Source organism: Loxodonta africana, chromosome 19, assembly GCF_030014295.1.
Source record: "Loxodonta africana isolate mLoxAfr1 chromosome 19, mLoxAfr1.hap2, whole genome shotgun sequence".
In the NCBI taxonomy this organism is placed as follows: Eukaryota; Metazoa; Chordata; class Mammalia; order Proboscidea; family Elephantidae; genus Loxodonta; species Loxodonta africana.
In genome coordinates this window covers 27,753,722-27,777,543 of record NC_087360.1, presented here as the reverse complement: position 1 = coordinate 27,777,543, position 23,822 = coordinate 27,753,722, and the positions used below count along the sequence as shown (strand labels likewise).

The following is a 23,822-nucleotide window of genomic DNA, read 5'->3' as shown; positions in this document are numbered from 1 at the left end:
CAGATCTACTTGGTCCAAAGCATCCCAGTTATCCATTTTGAGTCCCCAAAAAGGAGCTCTTGACTGAACAGATGTCACTTTTCTGCTCAAGAACATCCTATGGCTCCTTCTGGCTACTTACCTAGCATTGGTAGACATAGTGCATCTAATTACTTTTGTGCATGGCCTTTCTAGCCATGGTCTTGTAACTCCCACTCAGGTGATTAGGTGGGACTGTGTGATAGGGTAATCATAGGCTACCAAGGGGAATGGTCAGTTTTGCCTTAAAAGAGAGCCAATTCCAGAGCAGAGGGGAGGAGCCCACCACCAAGGAAGGAGAGACCTGGCAGCAGGAGACGGTGCAGTGGGTTTTCCGGCCTATAGACAGAGGAAGCTGAGTGCCTTTGAGCAAAGGCAAGCACTGCTGGGGAGATATCCTGATGAAAGAACTGTATCCTGAGTGTTCTTGAGCCTGAATTTTAACTGTTACTTCCCTTAAAATAAACCCCATAATCGTTGAGTATGGTCTTTGAGTTCTGTGTGGTCATTGCAATGAATTATCGAACCCAAAAGAGATGTAGAGAGTGCTGCGTGAGGGACAGTTGGTGTCAGAATTAGTAAAGATGGCAAGGAGAGGACGCTTGTCTGGCCTCCACCTCATGGGAGTCAGCTTTACAGTGTTGGTCTTGGTTCTCCTTACCCTTTGTGGGGTTAGAAGAGGTCAGACACTGCCCTCACACCATTTTTACAGTAGGGATCCAACATCCAACGCTCATGGCTGCCATACCATATGCCGAGCATGGTAACAACATATGAGGTTGGTACTCTTATTGTGTCCATTTTACATATAAGGAAACAAAGTCTTAGCAAGGGGAGGTAACTTGCCCAAAGGCAGTTGGGAAGTGCAGAGCTCAGGTTAGCACTGTTGTCTCACCACTAATGCTGCCCTCCTGCACCATTTGCTCAGAATTGGAAGCTCACCTCCAGCTAGGAGGCCAATGGGAGGAACCATATGGCAGAATGATCTCTAGGGACCCCTTCAGCTTCTGTAATGGGGTACCTAGCTTATCATATCCCCACCCCACCCCCACCCCCGCCCCACTTCACAGGGCAGGGAAAAGAATTCCTCCAAATTAGAATGAGGTTAGGAAGAGGAATGAATACTGGGTGGCCTCTGACCAGGAGCTGATGTCTTCCCCATTGGTGAGTATATTCATTTCCTATGGCTGCATAACAAATTACCTCAAACCAGGTGACTTGAAACAACACAAATTTATTCTCTCACAGTTCTGGAGGTCAGAAGTCCAAAGTCACTTTCACTGGGCCAAAGTCAAGGTGTCAGCAGGGCTGGAGGTTCTGAGGGAAGAACCTGTTTCCTTTTCCTTGTTCAACTTCTAATGGCTACCTGTATTCCTTGGCTTTGTCCTCTTCCTCCATTTTTCAAAGCACATCACTCCAGTCTCTGTGTCTATCATCACATTACTTCTCTGACTCTGACTTCTCCGGTGAGCGAGACCCTCTTTTAAGGACCGCTGTGATTGCATCGGGCCTACCAGATTATCCAAGATTACCTTCCCATCTCAAAATCCTTAATCATACCAGTAAAGTTCCTTTTTCCTATGTTGTTGTTAGGTGCCATGAAGTTGATTCTGACTCACAGCAACCCCATGTGAGACAGAACCACCCCACAGGGTTTTCTAGGCTGTAATCTTTACAGAAGCTGATCGCCAGGTCTTTCTCCCACAGAGCTGCTGGGTGGGTTCAAACCACCAACCTTTTGGTTGGCTGCTGAACACTTAACTGTTGCATCACCAGGGCTCCTTCTTTTGTTGTGTAAAAAGTAAGATATTCACAGGTTCCAGGAATTAGGAAGAAGACATCTTTGGGGGCCATTATTCATTACCACAGTAATGCAGCCCCAACAGGGAAAATGCCCCAGGAAACCATTAAATATCCCTGTCAGCTAATACCCATCTAATTTGACAATCTCAGCTTCATTATTTAAATATGGAAACCACCTAAATCTCCATCTAGCCCCCTGCATCAGGCCAGCCAGGCCTCAGAATGTCTGCATACCCTTTTAATTGACACTGCCAACCACTATGCCCCCACTGCCAAGGGCAATGGGCTTTGTGCCCTTGACCCCACCCTGGCTGGATCACAACTGGCACCTGAACCATGGCACTCAATTCATGGCATGGCCAGTGAGTTCCAATGTGGCTGAACCAGGCAAAGTCATAAGAGAAGCAGAATCAGTGGATCAGAAAGAGAGAAGAGGAGCCAGACATTAGAACAGCCGGGACTCCTGATGGTTCCCAGGCCCAGCCATCTGTAACCTTGAAACACATCCCCTTTTCCACTTCCATGGATCACAGCTGTCCCTGAGGCCAGCGTGCAGTGACTGAATACTCTTAATGGGCAGACAAAAAGAATATTTGATCCCCTTGGCAGTTCACCACTCATAACAATTGAACATACTGGCATTCAAGATTCAGACATCAGTCTCCTGTGAGTTTTGTCAGTGTGAGTCCATATTCCAAGTCTGTTCAAATACAGGACTAAGGAGATGAGGAGAATTAGTTTTAGAGTCAGAAAGACCCAGGTTGGGACACAGTTCAGCCACTTACCAACTGTGTGATGTTGGACAAGTTGCCTCACTCCTCCCCAAGCCTGGGTTCCTCACCTTGCACCATGAGCATAGTCAGAGGACCAAGTTCACAGGATCATTGGGAAAACTAGATGAGACCAGCCACAGGCAGGGCTTTGCACAGGGCTTTTTTTTTTTTTTTAGCCATTACTAGGTCGACATGACCTTCTGAAATCCAAACAGCTCTGAAAACCATAACTCACTTGGCAGAAAACCCTGACCTGAACTGATATGAGGCTACTTAAAGTCTTTCTCTATTCGTCTTACTGTAAACATCTGTTGCAGAAATATTAACATGTCTGATTATCTGCTGGGGGTGTTATACAAAATACATGTAGAAGCCATGTCATCTTTCTAAAATTGGAAAAATTTTAAATTTCACAACTTTTCTGCCCCGAGGTTTCAGAGACTGTGGAAGTATATCTTCATGAGAGTGGGGAGGAGAAAGAGAATGTTGTAAAAAGTGGCCTACGGTAAATGCACCCAGGTGCCTGGCGCCTCAAGAGGACTTTGGAAGGCAGCCACTCTCTACACAGCCTACCCCAACCTTGCTGCACCCTTTTCCTGCAACCTTCTAAAGGGCCTTTAGAATTTGTACACAGCACTCCCCCGCTGGGAAACCCTGATGGCGTAATGGTTAAGTGCTACAGCTGTTAACAAAGAGGCTGGCAGTTCAAATCCGCCAGGCGTTCCTTGGAAACTGTATGGGGCAGTTCTACTGTGTCCTACAGGGTCGCTATGAGTCGGAATGGACTTGTCGGCGGTGGGTGTTTTTTTTGGCTCCGCAGCTGAGACAGGGCTATGTCCGGATAACCTGCCCAGTAACAGCCAAGGTGGAGCTCCATACAAAAGGCACACAACTTCAAACAAAAGAAACTGACATACAACTTGAGAGCTGGCTACATATCATCCTGTCCATCAGGCAGCAGCATAAATCCCACATTCCAGAGGGTTTTAATTGTGCATCAATGATTGTGGAAAAACAACTGTTCTCATAATTACCATAGAAATTCTCTTAATTACAATAGAAATTAAAAAAAAAAAAAAAACGGAATGAAAACGGCAGCAGAATTCAAGAAGACATGCTTCTTTGACTGCTCACAGCACAGCGATCACGAGACAGCGGCACACACAGCCAGGCGCTTTGGGGTGTCAGTATCCTCCACTTCCCCTTCAAGCGGTCGCTTTCGGCTAGTGCTAGGCTGGAAATAAAGGACAGGGGAGCAGTGTTTAAATCATTGGCTTCTATGAGATTATCAAATTTCCCCAATGTGCTTCTGCTAAATTTTGAGCATTTCATGGGAAACTTCTAATACCAAGAATTTCTGTTTCTTGTTAATATCTGAATTCTCACCACACCCCCTCAATTTGGACATGTTTATCCAATGGACATTTCTCTCTCTTGTGGCTTCTGACCACTCAGTGATATATATTGAAAGTTAACAGCATTTAACCGGCCTCCTCTTGGCCTTCTCCTAAATTACGATGTTTAAAGGGACTATTATACCTCTCACTGAGAGCCCCAAGTCTGCCTTTTTTGTGGGAGGACAATCCTTTTTTGTATCTTTGTTGTTTTTCCATTTATAAAACTGGGAGGGAGTGGGGAAGAAGAGAGACATCATTCACCCAAAGAAGGCAGGAAACGAATTAAGAGATACTAACTTAGGAGCCCTGGTGGCGTAGAGGTTAAGAGCTACAGCTGCTAACCAAAAGGTCAGCAGTTCAAATCTACCAGCCGCTCCTTGGAAACCCTATGGGGCAGTTCTACTGTGTCCTATAGGGTCACTATGAGTCGGAATCAACTTGATGGCAATGGGTATTTTTTTTTTTTTTAACTTACACTTAAGGAGCGCTGATAGCGCGCGACTGCTAACCAAAATGTTGGCAGTATGAACCCACCCAGCCACTCCTCAGAAAAAAGACCTGGTGATCTGTTCCCATAAAGACTACAGCCTAGAAAACCCTATGGGGCAGTTCTACTCTGTCACATTTGAGTTGCTATGAGTCAAAATTGTGAGTCAAAATTGTAACAACAATTTACACTTATAAGGAACATCAGAGGAATAAACTTATAAACCTTAAATCAACTGCTTTCCCAAAATTTAAATTTTTCAACAAACTTAGAGCCTAGAACCTTTTGACTGACAATCCCTAGGTATGCTTCTCTAGTGCATTATAAATGCAGTCTGTATTTTCAAATCTTCTAAGGGTGCTAAAGTAGATCAAGGGAAACAAAGTATCTACTACATTATTCCTAAGAATGTTACAACTGCTACTAAGGAGAGTTTTCAAACTCATCCTTGTGAAATACATCATTTCTTTAAACTTTGTTGATGTTAGCTGCCATGCTGTGGGACCCTCAACTCATGGCAACCTCAGGCACAATGGAACAGACTGCTGCCCAGTCCTGCCCCATCCCCACAATCAGCTGGGGATCTGAATGTCGTGATCCAGAGGGTTTTCATTAGCTGATTTTTGGAAGTAGATCGCCAGGCCTTTCCTCCTAGTCTGTCTTAGTCTGGAAGCTCTGCTGAAACCTGTTCACCATCATAGCAACGCACAAGCCTCCACTACAGACGGGTAGTGGCTGCACATTAGGCACACTGGCCAGGAATCTGAGTCTCCTACATGGAAGGACAGAACTCAACCACAATGCAGATGCTGCTGAGTCGGCTCCAATTCATGGCAACCCCTTGTGTGGTAAAGTAGAACTGTGCTCCACAGGGTTTTCAAGGTCTGGTTTTCCAGAAGTAAATAGCATGACCTTTCTTCTGAGGTACCTTTGAGTAGACTCGAACCTCCAATCTTTAGGTTAAGAGCTGAGCACATTAACCATTTGCATGACCTGGGGACTCCCTCTTTAAACTTAGCCTATATTTAACAGCCATCACCAAATAACCTGCGTTGGGACCTGGGGTACAGGCGTCGATTTATTTTCTTCCAAAAGCAGGTCTTCAAACTTTCTCTTCATGTCCTCATCCTGTGAAGAATTCAAAAACATAGGTAAGCTGTGCCTGAGGGAGAGAAAGCTCCAAGAAAGACTGGGCTAGGATGCCTCACCCCAGGAAGCAGGGAGGAGGGCAAAGATGCCCTGGTCTACCCATCAAGAGGCAACCCCTTGCCGAACGTCCGCAGCCACTCCTTGTCTCTGTACTCCCAGAACCCAGCTTGTCATCTCATCAGCAGTCAATGCTCTGTCACCAGCGGTGAAATCAAACCCCGGTGCCTAAGAGCTCGCAGTAGGTCAGAGAATCACAGACCTCAAACCTCAGCAGCCCAGATCCCGAGGGAGCTGGCAGCAATCGGGAAGCCAGAGGCAGGGCTGGCTCTGTCCTCACTGGGGCTGGTTCCTTGCAACTCCCTAAATCCCTCCAGGAGCCCCCACCTCCCATCAACAGTGAGGCCAGTTAACTAGGCCATCTTGACAAAGCGATCCTAGCCCCCTAGGAAAATCCACCCAGCAGGTGCTATACAAGTCACCAGAAGGCCTTCAAGCCCACGATCTCCCAGAGCTCAGGTCTAAAACAGAAGGAAGACAAACAGGCTATGACTTTACAGGTGGCTCCTGCCGCAGGAGAGGGAATTATGAGGGAGGGGGAGGGGCACAGAGGACTCCTGCCTAGATGTGTATGAGGGTAGCACCTACCTTCCCAAGTGCTCACTTCTACAGGGCTCAAGGATCTGGGAGCCCTGAGAGGTGGCCTGGCACACCTCTCCCCACCTTCAGGAAGGCAAAACATCCATGACTAGGAATGTGGGCTTTGAGACTGGCCAGAATCCCAGCTGGGCCACTCACAAGCTGAGTGTGCAGAATTCAAACCCAGACCTATCTGATTCTAAAGCCCCATGTATTTTCTCCCCTCTCCCCACCACTCTAGCCAAACGTACCATGGGGGGAGTGGGGCACACAGGAGCAAAGGCCTCCATTGTTCATCAGCAATTTGCTAGAGGATCAATGACAGGTTCATCTATCCTATATTTGTAGCTAGATTTACCTTCTTCAACCAGTCTGTTCCCTGAGTCACTTGGTGTAGCTCCCCCATTGCCCATTTTAAGGGCACCAAGTTGGTCTGGCTTCCACTCATGCTCTCCCATGGCCTTAGGCTCTCCCTTCTCATGCGGTGTCACTTTCAAAGGCCACCCCCTTCCTTCCCCCGTACCTGCTCATGCCACAGCCTCCAAAGGCATCCCCCTTGCCTTCCTGCCCATTCACATCATCTACCTTCCTCAGTCACTAAGTGAACAAATATTTCCTGAGTTCTCTTAAATGCCAGACTCGAAGGCAATGGGTTATAATAGGCACACACACAAAAAAAAACTGCAAGCCTGTTGCTGTCGAACCCATTCTGACTCATAGCGGCCCTACAGGCACAGTAGAACTTGCCCCATTGTGTTTCCAAGGCTGTAAACTTTATGGAAGCAGACTGTCACATCTTTCTCCTGTGGATTGGCTACTGGGTTCAAACTGCGAACTTTTCGGTTAGCAGCCAAGTGCTTAACCACAGCGCCACCAGGGCTTTTACAACAGGAACAGGGGCCTCCATATCAGAGGGGCTCAATGTTTGAGAATGCTGACCTACCCAACCCCCATGTCATCCCCAGTCCACTCTTCACACTGTGTGAACCTGTGGGTACCTGAAGCCCCATAGACACTGGTCCCACCTTATCCTGAGGGTCCTCCATACCCTTCTCCTCCCTCTTACCATGGGTATCACACTGCACTGTAATCACCGTGGTCAGGATTGACTCCCCATCCAGACTGCTAGCTCCCCAAGGCAAGGACTTATCTTCTTCTTCTACGCATCCACAGTGCCAAGAAGGCGGCACACAAGCTCATTAACTGTGCTCTGAAGGAATAACTATACGAACAAATGAAACCAGGCTAGCAAGCCCTTCACATGACAGACATTCAGTACTGCCAATAAGAGTTGACCACACACCTATTTACACCTATATTTAAAGCAAGGCATCAATTATCAATATTAAAAAAGGAGCTAATTAGATACCACAGGTAGCAATGTGTATCTGTACATACCTTTCCTTTGAGATGTGTACAATCTATTCAGAAATATTAAATTATAATACACCTGGAAAGCAGGCAAAAGGAACCTTCTAATTCAGGTAATGACCCTGAGACAGCAAGTGGGCATAAGGAACACTCTCCAAACTGGACAGTCTATTAATGAGAAAACAAAGACCAGAACCCATATCCCCGATGCTCAGTCTAGTTCCAGGCCCACAAAACCACTTGGTTTCTTCAAAAACACTGAATTTTCCCAAAATCAAATCTAAACTATCAGTAGGCGATATTTTAAATGGACAACCTAGATCCCTGTTCTCATTAGTGTTCGCTTCACCTTTTGCTGCAAAAGAAAAATGGGGACAAAAGAATGTTGAAGCAAGACCCCGTGGCAGGGTTGAACTTCACCTTTTGCTAGTTTTCTTTTATAAGAAAAATAGGCCATGCATGTTTGTCATCTTCGGGTAGAGACAAACCCCGTGTCCAGGCCTAACTGCAAACAAGCTCCGGTTTTGTCAAGACCAACAAGGCTCCTCTGCCTCAGCGTTTGGCCCCCAAGAGTTTCCCTCTGAGGACACATTAAAACAGCCAACAGGCATGTTTCTTTTTGTCATCCAAATTAAATCCCCACATGCAAAGACACCCTTTGTTTCCAAACTCCTTTTCTCCAGGTTCCTGCTGTTTCAAATCTGTGTGGTCCATTAAGTGCTAAATCATCTGACAGGCTTCTTGGTGGGGGGGGGTGGGGCACTACTGCTGTTTCCAGGGCAACATCCCAAACACATATATCTGGCCTTTTTTTTTCTCCCTCTTAAGGATCTGTTCTCAACTTGAGTTGGCCTGAGCAAAACTTAGGTGTGGTGGGTTGGAACTGAGAATGGGGACAGCCTTCCCAGAAGCCCAAAAGCACGATGCTAAGGCTAGATCCACTCAGGGGCTCCTGGACCAATGTGCCCAGAGGAGCAGTCTCCAGGCATCTCTCAAGCTAACTGGTTAAATTTCCCACCCCCATAGGAAACAGAGAGACCAAAATAAAGTCAATAAAAAGTGGCATGGCCCTGCTGAATGTAACTGCACATAACATAAGGTCTGCCATCCATCAGAAAACCTGCCCGACGCGGTAGTTGATTTCAAAACCAAAGATTAGCCCAGCAAAGCCACAAAGGACTTCCATCTCTGGCAATGGGAATGCTGTTAGCACATAACCTCACAGCAGCCACAACCCCCAGCGGGAACACAGAAGTATGGCAGACTTGAAAGGCACAGGTGACAGCCTTCACTAATGGCATGCTTACCGCGAACAAGAAATGGGGCCTTTCATGCCCAAACACTTGCACTTGAGAAACAGTACTTTCTCTCCAGGGAAGCTGCCCTCCTTCTCCTCTTCCCTCATTTCCTGACTGAAAATGAAAGATGGCTGGAACACAGCCCACCCCACCTGGGGACAGCTGGGATGGAGGTACAGAGGGATAAACATACTCTCAAAGGATTGAGCTGAACTGCAGACTCAGAGCAGCCACGTGGAACCAGGACAGGCCATAATGTAAGCTTATTCATCCAAGATCACAGGTAATGTCAAAGAATTTGCACCCCCTAAACACACAAAGGAAACCCTGGTAGCATAGTGGTTAAGAGCTACAGCTGCTAACCAAAAAGTCAGCAGTTCAAATCCGCCTGGCACTCCTTGGAAACCCCATGGGGCAGTTCTACTCTGTCCTATAGGGTCGCTATGAGTCGGAATCGACTCGATGGCAACGGGTTTGATTTTTTGGAAATACACAAAAAAGCCCTGGTGGCGCAACAGTTAAGACTCAGCTGCTAACCAAAAGGTTGGCAGTTCAAACCCACACAGTGGCTCCATGGGGTGATCTGTTCCCGTAAAAGATTCTCCCATGGCCACCGAGTCAATTCCAACTCATAGCAACCCTACAGGACACAGTAAAACTTCCCCGTACAGTTTCCATGGCTGTAATCTTTACAAAAGCAGACTGCCACATCTTTCTCCCACGGAGTGGCTGGTGGGTTTGAACAGTCAACCTTTCAATTAGCAGCCAAGTGCTTAACCACTGCACCACCAGGGCTCCTTGCGTAAAGATCTCAGCATATAACCAGATGAGGCAGTTCTACTCCGTCACACGGGGTCACTAGGAGTCAAAATTGACATGATTACACCCTAACAACAACAAATACACACATATACATACAATACACCTAAAAACTCAATTGCAAACATGAAACAGACCCAATGAAGCAAACGTGTTTCCATCTTCTTCCTCCTCTCTCTGAAGCAGAGTTCCAGACACACAAATCACTCCCCATACTTTATGCTAACAGGCACTGCCCCACACCCACCTGAAGCCATGGGTGTCTTAAGGCATCTTCTGTGGTAAAACGCTCCTTGGGATCCACTACCAACAACTTTTTGACAAGGTCGAGAGCTAAAGCAACAAGAGAATTTAGTTAAAAACAGTGCAAGGAAAAACACATTAGAACAGCAATATTAAAGGATGCCAGAAGCATAGGCCAACATCCAGAGAGAGAGGAGAAGTTCTGAGATGGTGGTGGTACCGCTGGAAACGGCAGGCAGGGCCCCTAATTCTCCTCACTTCATTCTTCAGTATGCTAGAGCTCTGCAACCTCTTGGCTCTCTGTTCCCACTCTCCTTGCTGGCCTCAAGTTCAAACCAATTAAAGCTGAACTTCCACCCAGTTCTAAGCTAGATATGCTTAGCCAGAGTTCCTCAGCCAGAGAGAAGCTCCCAGAACTGCAGGTTTGTTAGAAACAAAGCTTGACTGCTCCAGCAAGAACTACTGGAAGGCAGCTTGTACACTCCAACCATAGTTTTCCTTAAATAAACATTTTGACATTTAACACAATCATCTATGTTACACTGTTTGGCAATTCCTTTTAGCTGTCTACTTTCTTCTTCTGAGAATTACAAAGTTGCAGTTTTAATTTATAAAACACAAAGTAATTATTTTAGCTCTTATGTGCTTGCTTAAAAGAAAACTTGTAACTGAGTTACTCAATATCGGGCATTTTTTTTTTTTTTTCTTTTAAATAGGTACCAGGTACTTGTGTACATTATACTTGTTAGGTGCCTTCCAGTTGATTTTTGACTCCTAGCAACCCCGAGACAGAGTAGAACTGCCCCACAGGGTTTTCTTGGCTGTTATCTTTACAGATTGCCAGGTCTTCCTCTTGCAGAGCAGCCGGGCAGGTTTGGATTGCCAACCTTTCAGTTTGCAGCCAAGCACTTAATTGCACCACCAGGGTTTCTCACAAAAACCATGCGAGGTCGGGGTTACTGAGCCCCTTTTACAAATAAGGAAATGGAGACTCAGACAGCTTAAGTAACTTGTTCCAGTTCACACAGCTAGCAAGTGGCAGATCCAGGAATGAAGCCCAGGTCAGCCTGGCTTTGAAGCTTAGCTCTTAAAATCTGTCTGCCTCTCAAATGGTGCAGAACTAACAACAGAAGAGGAGAACAGAACTGACAGGAGAAATCACTGAATTTGAAAAGAAACTTCCACCAAAGCACACACACATTTTAGCAAACCACAAATTCTTAACCCTTTCGTATCCATACCCTTCTCTGAGACCTCTGCCCAGACTTCAGGAATGAAGTTGTATTTTCCACTGGTGATCTGATCCTTCAGTGACACTTGAGTCTTATGCTCAGAGAAAGGTGGATACCCACTAAGGCTTAATATTGGTAGAGAAAGAAAGGAAAAGAAATCAAGAGGCATTCTCAGTGGCATTTGGATACACAGATTTCTTAATCAGCATAATGAAAAACCAGAGTTTTCTTTACATCGGTGACCTAAATTAGATACAAGCTCTCTACCTGGACACATTTTGGATTTCATCTTACTACCTCCAACCAGACTGTGAAACAATGAAATTTTCTTACCAAATAAAAAGGATAACTCCTAAACTCCAGCAGTCCACAGCACGGTTATACCCGGCAGTCCCAAAGGAAACAAGAACCTCAGGAGCCAAATAGGTGGGGGTACCACATAAAGTTCTCATGAGAGAGGTCTCCCCCAGAATCTTGGACTGCCCAAAATCAGTAATCTAAAATTAAGGACAAAAAGGAAAAATGTTTAAGTGATGTCATAAAATAAGAAATGAACACAGTTGCCAGCACCAAAAGACACGCTGGCTACATCGGTTTCCATCTTACAGTTCATACCTGTCATTAATCTAGAATCCATAAGCCCCCGTCTTTGCATTGAAGGTATGTATTTAATTTTGCTTTAATTTTTGTTGCTGAGCCAAGGAACCTCAAGGCCCACATTTTCCAACTTATCTACATTCTCTGTAACCTTACAAAAAGATTTATAACCCTTTTGTAAAAACAAAGACCCTCTAGAATTCTGACTGGTTATGCATGGGTCTTCTAAGACCTGCAGTTTTCAACCTTAGCAGCACAGGAGAATACCTGAAAAGCTTGGAAAAACTCCTTATACCTGGGTCCCACCTTTGTTCTTGTTGGGTGCCACTGAGTCAATTCCAATACACAGTGACCTGTGTGACAGAGCAGAGCCATCCTGTCAGGGTTTTTTGGGCTATAATCTTTACAGAAGCAGAGTGCCAGGTCTTTCTCCCGCAAAGCAGCTAGGTGGGTTCAAACTTTTGGTTAGCAGCCAAGCACTTAACCATTGTACCAAGAGGGCCCCTTGGGTCAACCCTTTAGTGATTCTGATTTAAGCGGTCTGCGGTGTAGCCTGGGTACTATATGATTTTTTTTTTTTAATCTGAACAGGAGATTCTAAAATGAAGCCAGACTTGATAATGCTCCCATTATTTATCCGGTCATTTAAACGGCAGTTTCTTAACAGAAACCTACTAGAGTGGCCACATACAAAACATAAATTTCTTACCTTTATAAGACAGTCCTCTTTCTGTGATGAGAGTAGAACATTCTCTGGCTTTAAGTCCCGATGTATAATGCCATTTTCATGAAGGTACTATACAGAAAGGAGGCATGACTAAGTACATGAATAGAGACAAGAAACAGCATCACATATCTCTTAGAACTGGATTGGGCTGAAAGTCATGTTATTCAAACCCATATTCCCAAAATTTCAAGAACACTGCTGAATAAAGGGGCTGTTATTGTCGTTATGTGCCACTGAGTCGACTGTGACTCATAGCAGTCCATGTGAGAGAGCTGGATTGCCCCGTGGGGTTTTCCTGGCTGTAATCTTTAGGAAAGAGATTGCCAGGTCTTTGTCCTGCAGTGCAAACCACTAACCTTTCAGTTAGAAGTCCGGCACCTAACCATTTGTGTCACCAGGGCTCCTTGGATAAAGGGGTTACTGTTGACAAATTTGTTTTCAAGATAATTTTAAAATAGCACAAAAAGTTAAAAAAGCAACTTATGTCAATAAGCCTTTTATTTCACTTTGCAAGACAATAAATATCCCTTTATACTGGCAGAAACATAAGGTGTCGATTTTAATAAAAATGTAAATGGTTACATAAAACATTTTGTGAGTGTATTAAAGTAACTATAAAAAAATCTACCAAAATGATATATTTAGTTATTTCGGCCCTAAGAATAGTATTTTAAAAGAGAATTTTTTAAATATATATATATCTATAAATATCTGTTAAAATACCCAGTTAACATATTCCTCGATGCAAAGACCAATTAACGTACAATGCCAAATTTCTTTAGAAAAAAAAAATTTCTCACATCCACTGGTCTGCATACCCAATCCATCTTAATATTCTTTTTTTTAATTGTAGTAAATATAAAAGTAACAAAACATTTGACATTTCAACAATGTTCATTCATGTGTACACTTCAGTGACATTAATTACACCCATCGTATTGTTCAACCATCATGCTATCCATTTCCAAATTTAATAGAAGTTCAGTGTTCTCTAAGCTTGGAGTCCTAATCCTAATATTCTTGGTCATTCAGTATTTCAAAAAAAAACCACATTGCTATCATTATTATTCGGTGCCGTCGACTCAGTTCTGTTGCCATCAAGTTGATTCCAACTCAGGGCAACCCCATGTGTTACAAAGTAGAACTGCTCCATAGGGCTTTCTTGGTTGTAATCTTTACAGAAGCAGATTGCCAGACCTTTCTTACATGGTGCCACTAGGTAACTTCAAACTGCTGACCTTTAGGTTAGCAGCCAACTGCAAAACCACCTGTGCCACCCAGGGACTGTTATGTACAAAAAAAAAAAAAAAACCCAAATCAAATCTGTTGCTGTCCAGTCAATTCCGACTCATAGCAACCCTACAGTACAGAGTAGAACTGCCCCATAGGGTCTCCAAGGCTATAAATCTTTACAGAAGCAGGCTGCTACATCTTCCTCCTGTGGAGCAGCTGGTGGGTTCAAATCACAGACCTTTCAGTTAGCAGCTGAGCACCTAACCACTGTGCCACCAGGGAAGGAATAAACCAATAAGAGAGTAAAGCACTGGTTAGGTGACAGCGGCCACTAAACCATGACACCTGTGTTCATGGACTTCAATCGTCTCTGGATGACCCTCTGCCCTAGAGCAAAAATTCTGCCCAAAAACTTCCACTGGGAAATGGACCTGGTAAAACCCTTGAGGAGGGCAAACCCAGGTGGAGCAGCCTTAGGAAACCCTCCCTCAGGCCTCACTCAGTGAACTGCTGCCCATCTGTTTCAAGCCTGCAGTGGGTACCCAAGGGAAGAAAGCTCGGCAGGGAGTCACCACAACCAGATTTGGTTTGAGACTGACAGCGGATAGTGGCGATGGCTGCACAACATGATGAAAGTAATTAATGCCACTGGACTGTATATGTAAAAAATGTTGAAATGGTAAATTTTTTGTTATATATACACTCAACACGATTTTTTTTTTTTTTTTTTTTTTTTTTTTGCTTAAGAAATGGTGATGCTCCTCGAAGCAGGGCCCCATCGGCTGTTCTTCATGTAGCCCTGTCACCGAATGGAGACGAGAAGGCAGTGCACATGTCCCGAACACCTACCGGGTACAGTTAGCAGGACCCTGCACCTGACGGGAACACCTAATACTGTCCCATCTGTCCAAATAGCCCCAAACTGACAGCCTGACCCTCGTAAGTATCAGGTCCCACCCTGAAAGCTAAAGAGGATTTCTACAAGGATCAAGCAGAGGTGAGAGGTCAACGTTCTTCCAGAAACATGTCCAAGCTAAAGAGATGAAAAGTGGGGACTCTATTTTTTTTCCAGTCCCTTTCTTACTATCTCTTAAGCTTCACAGTGACAGCTTTCTCATCTGAATCAAACAGGTAAGATGTTTTTGCCAAGAAGAGAACAAACACAGACTCTCTTCTCTTTGAATTTTAATCCACAGTTCCGCAATTTCTGCCTAACTCAAGGAGTAATTCACCTAAAAGAAAGCAGGCTGTCAACAGAATTCAGGGCTTCTCTACCTGTACAGCCAGAAGCATCTGGTAAAAATAGAGTTTGCAGGTAGCTTCTTTCAGGCGTCTGTTTCCCACCACCCTGTCAAACAGCTCTCCTCCTTCCATCCTGAAATACACAGGCAAAGCAGGTGACTCATTCCTGGAGGGAAACTCACTTGGATGGAGGTTAATCATACAAACACAGAAAAGTCATTAAGACAAGCATGGAGTTGCCATTTTTATTCACTCTTGGCTCCTAGTTTTAAAGTCAAAGATGTAAAAAGCCTCTTCCATAACCAGATGTCCCAGTAGGAGACAAAGGAACCAGGGAAGACAGAAGCAGCATGCAGAGGGCATTGGAGACACTTGGGGAGCTTTAAAAAGCCTGACTCAGTAGATTCGTGGCGGCGCCAGGGAAGATGTATTCTCACCACATAGACCAGATGATTCTCAGGCCAATGCAGAAGAGCAGGGGTAAGCCTGCACCCAAACTGGGGTCTGAACCCCAGCCCTATCACCTCCCAGCTGGGGTCTGAACCCCGGCCCTATCACCTCCCAGCTGGGGTCTGAACCCCGACCCTATCACCTCCCAGCTGGGGTCTGAACCCCGACCCTATCACCTCCCAGCTGGGGTTTGAACCCCGGCCCTATCACCTCCCAGCTGCGCGACTCTGGGCCAGATGCTTTACGTCTCTGAGCTTGTTTGTGCCTCTTTACAAATGGGGATGATACCACCTACCCTGATGGTTGTAAAAATTAAGAGATAATTGGTATAGAGATAAAGCACCTGGCACAGCAAGGCCGTTCAATTCCTCCTTTTCTGGAAGTGGAGCTAAAAATAATAACCCAAGTGTAAGGCTGTCGTGAAGGTTAAATGATCCATGTAAAGTGCTTAAAGCAGTACGCAGCTCAAGGTAAATGCTTAATAAATATTGGCTGTTGTTGTTACAGCAAACCCGGGTGGCGCAGTGGTTAAGTACTACAGCTGCTAACCAAGAGTCAGCAGTTTGAATCCACCAGACGCTCCTTGGAAACTCGATGGGGCAGTTCTACTCTGTTCTATAGGGTCGCTATGAGTTGGAATCCACTCAACAGCAGTGGGTTTGGTTTTGGTTTTGGTTGTTGTTACATGCCATCAAGTCAATTCCAACTCATAAAGACTCCATGTGACAGAGTAGAACTGACCCACAGGGTTTTCTTCATGAAAGCAGATCACCAGGTCTTTTTATTCCATGGGGACCACAGGATAGGATCAAACTGCTGACCTTTAGGTTAGTAACCAAGCACTTAACCACTGTGCCACCAAACCAAAAACCTGTTGCTGTTAAATCGATTCTGACCCATAGCAACTCCACAGGACAGAGGAAAACTGCCCCCTAGGGTTCCCAAGGCTGTAACCTTTACAGAAGCAGGGTGCCACAACTTTCTCCCACAGGGCGGCTGGTGAGTTCAAACCACCGAGCTTTTGATTAGCATCTGGGTGCTTAACCACTGTGCCACTAGTGCTTCTACTGCACCACCAGGACTCCTTAAATGTTGGCTACTGTCGTTTTATTATTATAATTAAACTGTGTGAACTAGATCAAGTCAGGTAACAACCTCCTATTTAACAGCAACAAATAATTCCTTTAAGCATCACAAGGACCATCCAATCACTCCTGGTGCTGTAATTTACTAAACAATCTTAATGGTCGACCTGCACAGCCATTTGAAAACCAGGAGCAAAGTATTCCCTTCCTGTCGTGACAGCCACTCCCAGAAACACTGTACATTTATGCATGAATGGCCATCAAGACAGGCCTCTTCCAAGAATGAGACAGGAAAGTATTCTGGTCACACCAAATAAGACAGGACTTCATGGCCATCAAAGTGAAGTAGCGAGATACTGAAAGATACTCAGGTGCCACCAGGTCACTTGGGACTTTGATCCTGAGCAGAAAGGGTCTATTTGAACAGGTGTTTCAGAGTGATAATACTGACACATGGTTGAGCACCTATGTGTGCCTGGTACTGTGCCAGGGCTTTCCATTTCTCAATGCATTTGATCCTTACAACAACCCCATATGTGGTGGTATCATTATTATCCCCATTTAACGCTAGGAAAACAAGACTCAGGTGAAGTAAACTCACCCACAGGTAGACAAAAGGCTTGTTGTTTTGGTTAGGTGCTGTTGAGTCGATTTCAACTCATAGCAACCCCATGTGACAGAGTAGAACTGCCCCCTAGGGTTTTCTTAGCTGCAATCTTTACAGGAGCAGATCGCCAGATCTTCCTCCCACAGAGCAGCTAGCAGGGTTCGAATCGCCAACCATTCAGTTAGCAGCCAAGACTTAATCATTTGCACCACCAGGGCTCCTACAAAAACCAAAACAAAATCCATTGCTGTTGAGTCAATTCCGACTCATAGTGACCCTACAGGACAGAGCAGAGCTGCCCAATAGAGTTTCTAAGGAGCACCTAGTGGATTCGAACTGCCGACCTTTTGGTTAGCAGCTGAGCTCTCTCCTAACCACTGGATTCAAACCTAGACCTCAGACTTCAAACCCACGGCCAGGAAGCCCTCTGCCGCCTGCCTTTAGAAACCCAACAGGGATTTTAGAGTTTTTACTAATGCTCCACACACACTTTGTGGGCCTCCACCACCACCACATACATACACTGAAGACTCTCAGGATAAAAAATGTTACTCAGCACTGGAATCTCTGGTGGCTTATTATGCATATAAATGGAAATTAAAATTAAAAAGTTTACTACTTACAATTCCAAAACAATATAATAGTCTTCTGCATCAAAAAAGTTTTTAATCTTGATGATGCAAGGCTAAAAAAAGAGAAGGAAAAAGGAAAAGCAGTGAGAAGCTCCCTAGAGGAAAACCACAACAGCATGGAACTTGGGACATCTGCCTAGAGGGTCAGGGAGGCCAAGACCAGGCACATGGCCTCCTGCCTTGGGACGCTTTGAAGTTACGTGCAGGGGAGAAGGCAGAACAGAATCTAGCTGGTTCCTCAGAAAGGACATGCAAGAAACTCTCCACCCCTCACCCCCTCCCAAGGAACTAGCTCATATTTCATACACAGGGATGATACCCAAGAAGGAAGGCAAGATCTCTTCCCCAGCCCTCCTCCCCACTGCCCAAGAGCATAGGTACAAAGGGGCAGCCTAAAGAACCTGACAAGTAAGTTAATAAAAGCAGTCCAGGTGGGGACTCTGGCCACGCCTCCAGATAGGGGCGCTATTCAGCTCCAGGCAACTGGAACCACTGGTGAATGGGGACCCCGCGTGACAAGATCCTTACATTTTTTAAGGGAAGAAGAAAATCCTAATTTTATAAGAACTCAACGCACACCTGTATGTGTGTGTGAGGGGGAAGTCTCACACACACATACACCTATGGCTGACAATTTGCAACCTCTGATCAACATGAGATGCATAGCAGAATCCTGCAGGTGAAGGAGAGCAGGACTGTATAGTTCGACCTGCACATTTATTATGATGATTTTATACCTAGAAAACATTCCTACTATTTTCACAATACAAAGGACTGACAGTAAAGCCCAGTGGTGGTGCTTGTATGGTTGTTAGCTGCTATTGAGTCAGCCTCTGAATCACGGTGACTCCAATGACAATGGAACAAAATGCTGCCTTGTTCTGTACCATCCCCATGATTCAACTGTTGTGATCCACAGGGTTTTCAGTGGCTGATTTTCAGACATAGACTGCCAGGTCTTTCTTCCTAGTCTGCCTTCATCTCAAAGCTCTGCTGAAACCTATTCAGCATCATAAAAACACGCAAGCCTCCACTGGCGGATGAGTGGCAGCTGTTCACTGGCTGGGTGGAACATGAGAATTGTACCACTGAACTACAACTGCCTCCATAAAGCTCAGCACTAGGAGTAAGTAAAAGAGACACACAACCCAGCAGAAAAGGGAACTATAGTTATATTAGAACTGAAGGGGAAGAAAGCTGCAAGATTTTTAGGTTTTATGTTTAAGAGTCCTGGTGGCGTAAACAGTCAAGTGCTAGGCTGCTAATCAAAAGGTTGGAGGTTCAAACCCACCCATCAGCTCTGCAGGAGAAAGGCTTGGCAATATTCTTCCATGAAGATAACAGCCAAAAAATAAATTCTATTAAGAAAACATTCTGTATCCCACTTTGAAGTGTGGCATCTGGAGTCTTAAATGCTAACAAGTGGCCATCAATTGGTCTCAACCCACCTGGATCAAAGGAGAATGAAGAACACCAAGGTCACAAGATAACTATGAGCCCAAGAGACAGAAAGGGCCACATGAACTAGAGTCTACATCATCCTGAGACCAGAAGAACTAGATGATGCCCGGCCACAACTGATGACTGCCCTGACAGGGAGCACAACAAAGAACCCCTAAGGGAGCAGGAGAACAGTAGGATGTAGACCCCAAATTCTCATAAAAAGACCAGACTTAACAGTCTAACTAAGGCTAGAAGAATCCCGGTGGTCATGGTCCCCAAACCTTCTGTTGGCCCAGAACAGGAACCATTCTCGAAGCCAACTCATCAGACATGGATTGGACTGGACAATGGGTTGGACAGAGATGCTGATGAGGAATGAGCTACTTCCATCAGGTGGACACTTAAGGCTATGTTGGCATCTCCTGCCTGGAGGGGAGATGGGAGGGTAGAGGGGTTAGAAGCTGGCAAAATAGTCACGAAAGGAGAGACTGGAAGGAGGGAGCGGTCTGACTCATTAGAGGGAGAGTAAGTGGGAGTATGTAGTAAGGTGTATATAAGTCTATATGTGAGAGACTGACTTGATTTGTAAACTTTCACTTAAAGCACAATAAAAATTATTTAAAAAAAAAAAAAAGGTAACAGCCAAGAAAACTCCATGGGGCAGTTCTACCCTGTCACTTGGAGTAGCTAGGAGTTGGAATCGACTTGACAGCACGTAACAACAACAACATTTAAAACAGTGGCAAAACTCGCCAGAGTAATCTTCCTATAAAACAAATTCCATCACACCCACTGCTTTGATTAGGAACCTTCACGTGGTACACTCCTTCCCATGATGAACTCTTATAAAGCAGTAAATAAACACATCACTGCCCCCCTCGCACAGATAGATCCTGGAAACATAATGCCGAGTAGAAAAGGCAAGTCACAAAAGACTTCATCAAGTAGGATACCATTTTCATAAGGCTCAGAAACAAGCTGTTAAACACTATACTGTTTGGGGATGCATATATATGTGGCTTTTTAAATAAGCATAGGAAGGATAAACGTAGCATTCAAGATAACAGGATTCCTGCCCGGGAGAGGCAAGAGGAACAAGTGGGAGAAGCACACAGGTTGCCGCTTTAAGCTTTCATTTAAGTTGGATGGTGAGTGCAGGGGTGTTCGTTTTACTAGACCACTTTATAAAATATGCTGCTGTTGTGTGCTGTCAAGTTGATTCCAATTCCTAGCGACCTCATGTGTCAGAGTAACACTGGCCCATAGATTTTTCTAGGTTGCCATCTTTACGGGCACAGATTACCAGGTTTTTCTCCTGCAGAGCCACTGGGTGGGTTCAAACTGCCAGCCTTTTGGTTAGCAGATGAGTGTGTAACCATTGCACCACCAGGGCTCCCTGTAATATATATAGAAAGAAAAAAACCTGTTGCCATCGAATCAATTCCAACTCATAGCAACCCTACAGGACAGAACAGAACTGCCCCATAGGGTTTCCAAAGCTGTAAATCTTTATGGAAGCAGACTGCCACATCTTTCTTCCATAGAGCAGCTGGTGGGTTCAAATTGCCAACCTTTCAGTTAACAGCTAAGCACTCAACTACTGTGCCACCAGGGCTCCTCTTACAATACATACTTATCATATACAATTTTATGTATGTCACATATCATATAATTTGTAAATGACTGACAGAAGGGAGAGAAGGAAGACAAGAAATAAAACCTTTGGCTCCTTGCTGCCCAAAAGCTAAAATCCAACTTCTCAACAAGGTTTACCATGCCCTGCACAATCGTATCCCCTACCTCCAACTCCAGCTTCATCCTGCCCTCTACCCACCATCCCCACATCAATCTCACTTCCTGCTCCTACTCCCATGCATCCTGTCCAGACCACAAAACACTGCCCTGTCCCCTTTCCCAACGCCACACCTCTGCTCACACTACCTCCCACCTAGTGGCCAGTCCTGTAAGCACACTTGGCCTCATGCCTTAGGCCCCTGCTCAAAGGTCCCCTCAGAGTGTGTCTGCTCACCTTACAGGGATTCTGATGTCTGTCAATCCACACTGTACCTTAGGATCTGTCTCCCGACCAGGCTCTGAGATCCAGGAGTGCAGAGAAAAGAAACTAATACCCACCACAGGTCTCCTTTCCCACCAGGTGCTACGTGAGCTGACACAAGCCTTACTGATCTTTCTAGGCCCAACACTCAGCACAGTGACTGCACACAGGAGACTCATATGCTGCTGGATTAATGCCAATAATCACAACAGCTGCACTGCTTACTGAGGGTAAAGTTCTGTGCCAGCCTCACTGCAGTTATGGAACACACAGCTATGGGGGCCAGGATGAGAACAAACCAGTTCTATCCCTCCTTACTTAGGATCATAGTACACTGCTTGGCTCGGCAGTGAACAACTTTTCTGTCACAACAATGAAAACACTGAATATGCATTGCAGTATTATATTAAAAGAATTAGAAAAGAAATACATGCACACCCAATGTTCACTGCAGCACTGTTTACAATAGCAAAAAGATGGAAGCAACCAAGGTATCCATCAATGGATGAACGGATAAATAATTTATGATATATTCACACAGTAGAATACTATGCATCAATAAAGAACAATGAATCTGTGAAACATTGCATAACATGGAGGAATCTGGAAGGCATTATGCTGAGTGAAATCAGTCAGTTGCAAAATATTGTACAAGACCACTATTATAAGAATCCAAGAAACGGTTTAAAACAGAGAAGAAAATATTCTTTGATGGTTACAAGAGGGGGGCAGAGGGAGGGAGGGAGGGGGAAGGGGATTCATTAATTAGATAGTAGACAAGAACTAATTTAGGTGAAGAGAAAGACAACACATAATACAGGAGAGGTCAGCACAACTGGACTAAACCAAAAGCAAAGCAGTTTACTGAATAAACCGAATGTTTCAAAGGCCAGCGTAGCAGAGGCGGGGGTCTGGGGACCATGGTTTCAGGGAACATCTAGGTCAACTGGCATAATAAAATCTATTAAGAAAACATTCTGCATCCCACTTTGGAGAGTGGCGTCTGGGGTCTTCAGCGCTAACAAGTGGCCATCTAAGATGCATCAATTGGTCTCAGCCCACCTGGAACAAAGGAGAATGAAGAACACCAAAGACACAAGGTAATTATGAGCCCAAGAGAAAGAAAGGGCTACATGAACTAGAGACTACATCAGCCTGAGACCAGAAGAACTAGATGGTGCCTGGCTACAACCAATGACTGCCATGACAGGGAACACAACAGAGAACCCCTGAGGGAGCAGGAGAGCAGTAGGATGCAGACCCCAAATTCTCATAAAAAGATCAGACTTAATGGTCTGACTGAGACTAGAAGGATCCTGGAAGTTATGGTCCCCAGATCTTCTGTCAGCCCACGACAGGAACCATTCCCAAAGCCAACTCTTCAGACAGAGATAGAAAGTGATGCTGGTGAGGGGTGAGCGTCTTAGATCAAATAGATACATGAGACTATGTGGTTGGCTCCTGTCTGGAGGGGACGGAGGCTGGCTGAATGGACACGGAAACACAGGATGGAGAGAGTGTGTTGTCTCATTGGGGAAGAGCAACTAGGCGTATATAACAAGGTGTACATAAGTTTTTATATGAGAGACTGACTTGATTTGTAAACTTTGACTTAAAGCACAATAAAAATTAAAAAAAAAAGGAAATACATGGGGTAAGAAAGCTAAAATCCTCATATATCGTAACAGGAAGGCAAGAGACTATCTAAAATCAGTAAATCCAAAGAGAACAATTTATGTATACATGGAGACAAATTCTAGAAAAACAGCTAAAACAGTTTCAAATGTTTGTGGGGAGGAGGATTAGAAGGGATGAGCAACTGCTGGTTTGTGTAATGAATCTTTTTGCACTATTTGACTCTAAATAACATACATGTGCTAACTTGAAAAAATTTTTTTGAAGAGAAAGCACACATGGAAAAGGAACAGAAAGAAAGAATGGGAGCTGTTTGGTTCTGCTTGGCAGCGCCTGCTCTCAGAAGAAGTCCCCAAAAGTCTGAGCTGGCACGGTGAGCTGTCTCTTCTCGTCTCTGCTGTCTCTAAGGTTACTGACTGGGGCTGTCGCAAAGGAAAAGGCCCTCTGCCAGGAACCGGAAGCTACTAGCCGAGATCCTCCACTTAAGTCAGACAGGGAAGAGAATTCGGGGGACTACATATTTACCAAAGGTGTTCTCTGTGCCAAAAGCTTTATTTACAAGCATGTCTCACAGAATCCTCACACTGACTTTTAAGGTACAAGTACCTTTATTGTCTCCATTTTACAGATTAGGAAACAGAGGCTCCGAAAGATGAAATGAAGGTCTTCCCATGAGGTCAGGGCCAGGAGGTGAAGGAAATAGGATGGGAAGCCAGTCTGTGTCCCCACTAGGATGAAGCTACGTGAGATGGCTGGGAGGGAGGGGTGTCAAGTCTGTCTGTGCTCACTGCTGCCCCGGCCTAGAAACAGCCCAGCACCATGGGTGTTTGACAATTGACCAAATCAATGTTCAACTCCAAAGGCCAGGCTCCTGGCCACTGGGCTCTAA

General features: G+C 45.0%; 1 protein-coding gene across 9 annotated transcripts in view; it reads right to left on the bottom strand.

Moving 5' to 3' along the window:
- Positions 1-1,138: 1,138 nt before the first annotated feature.
- Positions 1,139-23,822, bottom strand: part of CHEK2 (checkpoint kinase 2) — a 47,529-nt gene continuing 24,845 nt past the window's right edge. For 5 of the 9 annotated variants that reach the window (XM_003419160.4, XM_023559269.2, XM_023559266.2 and 2 more), the window contains 8 exons: positions 17,791-17,852; positions 15,059-15,158; positions 12,533-12,619; positions 11,560-11,723; positions 11,236-11,351; positions 9,999-10,084; positions 5,526-5,606; positions 1,140-3,828 (listed from right to left, as the gene is read on the bottom strand). In XM_003419160.4, coding sequence (XP_003419208.1) covers positions 3,739-3,828; positions 5,526-5,606; positions 9,999-10,084; positions 11,236-11,351; positions 11,560-11,723; positions 12,533-12,619; positions 15,059-15,158; positions 17,791-17,852 — 786 coding nt within the window. In that variant the 3' untranslated portion in view covers positions 1,140-3,738. Of the gene's footprint in view, positions 3,829-5,525; positions 5,607-9,998; positions 10,085-11,235; positions 11,352-11,559; positions 11,724-12,532; positions 12,620-15,058; positions 15,159-17,790; positions 17,853-23,822 lie in introns of all 9 variants that reach the window. The other 4 variants (XM_064272507.1, XM_023559268.2, XR_002787964.2 and 1 more) reach the window with 4 other exon arrangements.